General features: G+C 38.7%; 1 protein-coding gene across 1 annotated transcript; it reads left to right on the top strand.

The window, feature by feature from the left end:
- The first annotated feature begins 1,109 nt into the window (after nucleotides 1–1,109).
- Nucleotides 1,110–7,494, top strand: cops4 (COP9 constitutive photomorphogenic homolog subunit 4 (Arabidopsis)). The gene is made up of 10 exons (XM_084935862.1): nucleotides 1,110–1,275; nucleotides 2,871–2,950; nucleotides 3,050–3,201; nucleotides 3,316–3,419; nucleotides 3,512–3,665; nucleotides 3,758–3,908; nucleotides 4,030–4,200; nucleotides 4,511–4,626; nucleotides 4,776–4,860; nucleotides 6,973–7,494. The coding sequence occupies exons 1-10, from the start codon at nucleotides 1,202–1,204 to the stop codon at nucleotides 7,104–7,106; spliced, it is 1,221 nt and encodes a 406-aa protein (XP_084791988.1). The 5' UTR covers nucleotides 1,110–1,201; the 3' UTR covers nucleotides 7,107–7,494.
- The last annotated feature ends 794 nt before the right edge of the window (nucleotides 7,495–8,288 follow it).

Genomic DNA, 8,288 nt, shown 5'->3' with positions numbered 1-8,288 from the left:
TTTACACATACTTTTGACTGGTTTGATAAAAATGTCAGCTCAATTCAATTTTATTTACATAGCATTTAAAAAGTAATAAAAAGAAAACCCAGACAGTCAAATTAATCCCTAAGAACAAACACTTGGAAACAGTGGAAAGGAAAAACTCCTTTTTAACAGGAAGAACGTGCCAGAGGGTACAGGGGCAGCCATCCACTACAACTGGTTTGGAGTGTGTTGAAAGAGAAGAGAGCAGAGAGAGAGACAAGGCAAAAGGCATGCTGTGGAAGTCCACCAGAGATTGGCTGTAACTAATGATTATATGTAAAGTGGTGTATAAATGCACAGAAAGTAAGAAGAAGTAAGTGATGAAGAAATGCTATTCATAAAAGTAGAGATGGTGTCTGTCTCCTGAATGCAATCTGGTAGCTGGTTTCTCAGAAGAGGGGCCTGAAAGCTGAAGGCTCTGCTTTCCATTTTACTTATAAATGCTCTAGGAAACACAAGTAAGCCAGCAACTCGTGCGCGAAATTCTTTGTTAGGGTGATATGGTATTATGAGGTCTTTAAGATAAGATAGGGCCTGATTATTCAAGACCTTGTATGTGAGGTGTAGAATTTAAATGGGATTCTGGATTTAACAGGGAGCCAGTGAAGGAGAAAAGGCCTTTCTAGTCCCCGTCAGTACTGTTACTGTAGCATTCTGGATCAATTGAAGGCTTTTCGGGGAGCTTTTAGAACAACCTGATAATAATGCTTTACAACAGCCCAGCCTAGATGCATTAAATACAGAATCTAGTTGTTCAGCATGTCTGTGAGACAGGATATTTTATTGCGCAAAAACAAGAAAGCCCTTCATATTTCAGATGATACTAGTGTTAACAATAGATTGACCCTTTTTTAGGTTAATTACAAAATTAGTAGAAAAAATGCAACCAAATATAGCTATGATTGTTTTCAGGAAAGGGATGGATAGTTTATAATACTCACCAAGTTTTGTTTAAAAACATATATTAATACATAAAATGAAAACAATAAACAAGCAATACAATAGTTCAACATTTAAGCCTGGCCTAAAATAATTATAATCATTCTTTTCCCTCTTCCGCTCCCATTGCTGGCTGCGTCACTTCCTGGCCGAGCTCTGCGCTCTGACTGCAGACGGAAGGCTCTCCCCTGTCTCGGCAGAGGAAACCGGTGTTGACACTTCGACGCAGGCTACAATGGCGACCGAAGTGAGGCAGGAGCTTACACAACTGATGAACTCAAGTGGATCTCATAAAGATCTTGCTGCCAAGTATGTAACGTTAGTTACGGAGAACATCACTCGTTAAAAACTGCAACAGAAACTGCTAGCTAGCAGCTGGTCTGCACAAAGCTAAGCTAATGTTAGCTGCATTAGCCATACATTCAGATAGAAATGCAATCAGTCTGTCAATGTTTGCTTTTAGGTTTTATCCAAAGTGCAAGGAACATAAAAGGAGTGACTACCCACATTAATTGTTGGTAAAATAATTATGAGAACTGTATATTTTATCACCCAAGCTAACTAGCTAACTTGCTGCTCTTTAGCTACATATTTGGTGCAGAGCACAACATAGCTTTAATACAGTTTGAACAAAGTGATACTTGACTAGAAAACTGCCAGGACACCCTTTGCGTACGTTCTTACCATCCTATAAACAACCATTTTATTAGGAACACCTGTGCATTTTATTAAGTACAACTGTACTGTAAAGTCTACTTTTGCAATTTCAGTTTTCGTCAGCATTGTCCAAAAGGTGATAAATCTATTTAAAAATCTTTTAGGTCCTGTTATATACGTGTTTGTATAAGAAGAAATTGTTTACTGTATCCACAGTATATGCTGATGGTTAATTAAAGTGAAAATATTTAAATAGCTGTTTAATAAAGGGAGGTTTAATTCACTCAAGCTTAAATACACTTGTTTTTCACAGAAGTCACAATCAAATGCATCAACTTCTCTTAAGTAAGGGACCACAGACTGATTGCTGTAATTATATGTGAACTGGTGTGTGCATAGTTCTGTTATGTTCACAGCACTTTAGTGACATGTTGATTACAGATTTATTTATGAAATGATATTTACTGAATGGATTGGGTACTTTTCCCTCAATTTTGGTACTTTTTTGGTACTCATTTCAAAATAATAAATTCAAAATTTCCTCTCACAGAATAAGTCCATACTTCTCAGTTTGTACATTTTGTTATTTATTTACAACATTTTAGTTGTGTCACAGTGTCATCATAGTGTCTGTGATGTTCTGTCATAGTGTTCTACAATATTAAATATTAATTGTAGACTATTATAGGTTGTGACACAACATCTGTTACATGGTGCAGTTGACAAATGACTGTTCAGTCTTTTACAACCAAGCAGTCAGGGTTTTTTTTATTATTATTTTTTAAATTCATAATTATATATGATGTTTGTTATATCATAAGGGAATACAGTATACATGGGATTATGCAATTTCTCCCACAGATTTACAATCTGTTTTTGGTGAGGGAGGGTTTTAGATGTGCTTTAACAATAAATAATTGATGAATATAAATATTATTGGCTGCTTCATCAGTGAGTCTCTTATACTGCAAATGACATTTAGTTACGTCATCCTGGAGATTATTTGGGTGTCAGCAGGCCTTGTTCTGCTCTGTAGCCTTAGTGAGCTCATTGTAGCATCACATGGGCAGCCATTAATATACCTTGCCCAAGTAAAGTTAATCTGTGGGAAAAACACTGGGTTTCATCCAATAAGTTAAAATGTATTTGTGTTTCATATTTAAGTTTTAATTCTTCGATTTTCTATGTAAACATTTTAAACTTACCAGCAAAATTGGAAGGTTTCTGACCGGTGAAATCTTTTGCAGATATCGACAAATTCTGGAAAAGGCCATTCAGTTTACAGATGCTGATCAACTGGAATCCTTGAAGGCCTTTGTAGAAGCAAGTATGGTGTGCCTGTATTCTTCTGTAATATCTGCTTATTCTAAGTCCTTGGTTCATTTTTCAGGAGCATGTCTTACTATTATATTTTACATTCTTGCAGTGGTCAATGAAAATGTCAGTCTCGTCATTTCAAGACAGCTGCTCACTGATTTCTGCACACATCTGCCCAACCTGCCTGACGCCACAGCAAAAGCAGTGTATCACTTCACCTTGGAAAAGATCCAGCCGAGGGTCATTTCCTTCGAGGAACAGGTAAATTTGCTCCAGTTCTCTGACGCAGTGTAAATGGAGGTAACCATTCAGGCAGTTAAGCTTGAGTATTGTCACTGCAGCGCTTAACTGAGTAATGTTCCTCCATCGCCTTAGGTAGCCTCAATCAGACAGCACTTAGCGACCATTTATGAAAAGGAGGGAGACTGGAGAAATGCTGCCCAAGTTTTAGTTGGCATTCCCCTCGAAACAGGACAGAAGTAAGTAAACCATTGTCACACGCAAGTCTTGATGGTAATTGTGTCTTTAAATCCCTGTTTCTTTTGTTTGTTTTTTAAAATATCCCCTTCAGGCAATATAATGTTGACTATAAGTTGGATACATATCTGAAAATTGCCCGACTTTACTTAGAAGATGATGATCCGGTTCAGGCAGAGGCCTACATCAACAGAGCCTCATTGCTTCAGAATGAGTCCTCTAATGAACAGCTACAGATACACTATAAGGTACATGATCTCTTAGTGATTTCATAGTTACATAGTCTTATCTGTTGTTTCAGTGAAGCTGTGTGGATAAGTGCTTATGCTGCTCTCATTAGGTGTGCTATGCCAGAGTACTAGACTTCAGAAGGAAGTTTATTGAAGCTGCACAAAGATACAACGAGCTGTCTTATAAGTCAATTGTTCATGAAAGTGAACGCCTGGAGGCACTGAAGCATGCTCTGAACTGCACCATATTGGCCTCTGCAGGTATAAGCAGGTGTTACATTTTCAGAAATAATGTAATGAGAACTAATGGAAAACATATAAAGGCATACTACTGATTTGCGGTTTTCACACTCTTAACCAAAAATGGTGCAATTTTTTTTAGGACAGCAACGTTCCCGTATGTTGGCTACTCTCTTTAAGGATGAGCGCTGTCAGCAGCTGGCTGCTTATGGTATCCTGGAGAAGATGTACCTGGACCGCATCATTAGAGGTAACCAACTGCAGGAGTTTGCTGCCATGCTGATGCCTCACCAGAAAGCCACCACAGCAGATGGTAAGCTGAGATACTGGGTTTTACACACTGAGAGAAATCCTTATTTTCTCCACCCTCATTAAATAAGTTGGTGAATCAGCTGATATTCTTTCTGGTTTTGTGCTCCCTTCATACTGTGAAACATATTTCTAGACACACTCTTAACTGCAGCTATAATGTCAAAGGTGTAGTTGACTTGGTCATTGCTCATGATAACTGAGGTCAGCACAGGGCTGTAACCATTTATGCTGGTGCTTGAGGGGCACTCTACACTTGAACGATAGGTATAGTGACACAACACCTATCCTTTCTTAACTTTGATCTGTTTTAGGCTCCAGCATCCTTGACAGAGCTGTGATTGAACACAACCTCCTATCTGCCAGTAAACTCTACAACAACATCACTTTTGAAGAGCTAGGAGCATTGCTGGAAATCCCCCCTGCAAAGGTGAGATATGAATTGGATTAATGCTAAACTTGTATAAGAGCCACATTAGTTTTATGCTTCATTGGGAAGTTATTGAACTACTGTTGATAATAAGTGCCTGTTTTCCATAGTGGTACACACAAACTCTAGTTTCTGCTTTGTGTCTGTAGGCTGAAAAGATTGCTTCTCAGATGATCACTGAGGGACGTATGAATGGTTTCATTGACCAGATTGATGGCATTGTACATTTTGAAAGTAAGTGATGAAATTGTTTATTTGCATGTTTTACAAATTTTATACAGGTTTAGATAGGTATAAGGATTTGGCCGTGAGATTTTTAGGAACCAAAACAATTGATAAAAGTAATTTAAAGTTGAAATGTATAATTATTTATATATTAACTCATTCTTTAGTCATTGTAAATCAAAATTACAGATTAACAGATTTTATAAACAGAAGATATGGATAAAATTGCTGTAAAATTATTCCAGAACAATTTGTGTCAGTCTGTGTGTTTTTTACAATTGAAAGCTAATCCTTAGCCACAGCAGGGCAGGCTTTCATGTAATACCAATATCTACCTCAGGATGGTATGGTGAGTCAATGTACTGCCCAACATCAGAGGAAGAAGTGGAAGCAATCAGTTTGTTGTTTGTTTGTTTTTTTTTTGCTATGTGCCAACTGTCTAACATTGCTTATTGTGGAGAGCTGTGGCCGGAAAAGGTGTTGCTGTGGCAGGAAGATGGTGCACTTAATTAATGTAGCACTAGCTACATTAATCCCTGTGACATTATTTTGCAGCATTTACAGAATAAGGACACTGGTTTAGGTAGCTGCCCCACAGCTCTGTGCAGACACAATGGGTTAGAGAGAAAGAGATTCTAACTCTAGCCAAAATGAACTGAATCACTGTTATCTGTATTCACAAACAATAAATGACTTGGATATAATAAATTGCGTACATAAGTGGACAGAAATTAGTGTAAGTTTTAAGTAAAGGTAAGTAAAACACTTTTAAGTATGTTTCTGGTGAATTAATTACTACTTATTTAAACAGGAGGAATAAAACACAGACTAGTTGGCTAGTCTAAACCTAAGGGCACACAGTGGGAGTGGTTAAAATTGAGCTCACTAACATTAAATACACAGACACATTTTAAGAACAAGGATAATGTGCAGAGGTGTAGCAACCATAGAGACATAAAGTTAAAGAGCCATGTCATGAAGCTATGGGAAAGAGTTTCTGAAGCAAGGTTAAGGAGCGGGGTGACGATCAGTGAGCAGCAGTATTGCTTCATGTTCAGAAATGGCATTATAGAAGCTTTGACAGTGTGATTGAGAAGTATAGAGAACGAGTTGCACTGTATTTGTGTGGATCTAGAAAAGTCTGTGACGGGATTCAAGGGAGGAACAGTGGTATAAGGAACTCAGGAGTGGCAGAGCAGTACATGAGGGTGATGCTAGACATGTGTGGGGACAGCGAGACAGTGGTGAGGTAGTAGGAGTGGGAGTTACAGATGGGTTCAGATAGTGAAGATGGATGAGTTTAAATACCATGGGTCAATTATTCAGAGCAATGGACAGTGCCGAAGAGAGTGTAGGCTGATGGGTGTGAGGAATGAATGTTTACAAGATGGTAGTGAGACACTGCCATGATATGTTGTATGTTGGAATAGCAGTTTAACGGCAGCTGAGAGGAAGAGGTTGGATGAGGTTGGTGGGAGACAGAAGGACTCTGGCCAAAATAACATCTCTGATGGAGTCTCCCACCCCATGCATGTAAGTGTTGCTGAACTGCAGAGCTCCTTCAGTGGCAGACTGCTGCATCCTAGATGCATGAAGGAGCGTTTCCGCAGGTCCTTCCTCCCTGCAGCTGTCAGACTGTACAATCAAAACTGCTCCCAACAAACATAGATGTTTACATCAGCACTGTAATTTGCACTAATTGACCAAACAACTGTTATAACTTGCACATTACTTTTCTCAGTTTATATATAAAAAAACCTATACTTTAATCTTAATAACTTTACAGTACTCTGTTTTTGTAACTATTGTTGATGTAAATATTTTTTTCTGTAAAAATTGTGTGTGTTTCTGTTCTGTGTCCTGTTCGGTTTGAATATGTGCTTTTATTCTGCTGCTTTTACAACCAAATTTCCCCTTTTTGGACAATTAAAGGATTATTCTATTCTATGCTATTCTATTATATTCTCTGTAGGGGTTTGTGACAGTGGCACTAACAAAAAGATAGTTGGCCTGTGGCCAAAGGGGAACACGCATTGTGGTTTTCACCATGGTTCACATGCAAATAGTTTTTGTTTTGAAAGGAAAATGCACCTTCTAATTTTTTTCCTGTGTCTCTGGCAGCCCGTGAACCCCTTCCTACCTGGGATAAACAGATCCAGTCTTTATGTTTCCAAGTCAACAACCTGCTAGAGAAGATCCGTCAGGCTGCTCCAGAGTGGGCCGCACAGGCTATGGAAACCCAGATGACCCAGTAGTATTCCTAATAGGATCCGTCAGCCCACCCTGAAAGTTTTGTCTTGCTTCTCCCCAAAAAGACATTAAAAAAACACCTGCAGTTTAAGTAGTAAAAGCACTGTGGAGATCCTTCTGGTACCAGCATGACTTGTTTGAGATGTGGCATCCATGTATTTATAGGGCTGTACTGTACATTCAGGTGTAATTTCATGTTGTTTACATGTTAAAAATTTGGATATTATATTCAGATTGTTGACATGTTATAGAGTCAAAAATAAGATGCGCACAACAAACGCATTCTGTTTTTATCTTGATAATACAGCTATATCTGTCAAGTACTTCTTGATTTATCACTTGGCCCACACTGAATGAATTTCAGCAGAGTATTAAACTTGGAGCTGAAAGAAACTGCTCAGGATCATCGTTTGATTCAAGGTCGCTGTCTGACTCAGCAGATTTTCTTTTTTAACATTGACAGTTTAAATATGAAGAACAAATTGATGAAATGCTCTTTGAGTTCACTTTTCAGCATCTGTACCAATTTTCTACTCAGGATACATGTTCTGGAAGCATTTTAACAAAAGTTTAGGAGTAGATATCACTGTACTGAATGATACAGACAGTTTATGAGTCAAAAATGTTTTATGGTGGTTCAATGGTATAGTGGTTACCACATTTGAAAGATCCCTGGTTCAACAGGAGGAGATATAAATCCAGCTTGTGGGAGAAATGAGCTAGTGTACTCATGCTGGCCCCAAGCAGCATGGGGCCACCGCCTCTGTTCAAAGATGGTTATTCACAGTGGACATAGATGGCTTCTTTCACTCCTCTTTGAAGCCATCTGTCCTCTCTTTCTAAAATGTGAACATTGGCATTCTGGAACGAATGACAAAGGTGGTGAACAGAGGCTGTGGCTTACGACACCAACCGTCTGCCATCTATAATCCAGTTTTGAGATCCATTAACGCCCACTCACATTTGACCTCAGTAAATTACATGATAGGGTGGGGCTAGATTTCACAATGGGTTCACCCGAAACCCTGGGTGATCGTGACCTACACCCGTTTTCAAACCTTGGCTCGTGTGATTAGGTAGGGATCAATAGGGGGTCCCTGACCCTCTTGGGGTTTAAAATCTGGGACTCCTAACCTATTGCTCTTAGAACTGAAGAAGCTTTTCAGATGAGAAGTGAAACATCTTCA

This window comes from Perissodus microlepis, chromosome 7 (assembly GCF_051167445.1).
Source record: "Perissodus microlepis isolate ML-2025 ecotype Zambia chromosome 7, ASM5116744v1, whole genome shotgun sequence".
In the NCBI taxonomy this organism is placed as follows: Eukaryota; Metazoa; Chordata; class Actinopteri; order Cichliformes; family Cichlidae; genus Perissodus; species Perissodus microlepis.
Note: the sequence above shows the minus strand (reverse complement) of the source record. Positions and strands in the feature narration are given on the sequence as shown.

Excerpts from the sequence above, each read along its gene's own strand:
- cops4 (XM_084935862.1), top strand. The coding sequence starts at position 1,202 with ATGGCGACCGAAGTGAGGCAGGAGCTTACACAACTGATGAACTCAAGT. Across the intron at positions 4,201-4,510 it reads GAAAGCCACCACAGCAGATG|GCTCCAGCATCCTTGACAGA; the intron begins GTAAGCTGAGAT and ends GATCTGTTTTAG. Across the intron at positions 4,627-4,775 it reads TGGAAATCCCCCCTGCAAAG|GCTGAAAAGATTGCTTCTCA; the intron begins GTGAGATATGAA and ends TTGTGTCTGTAG.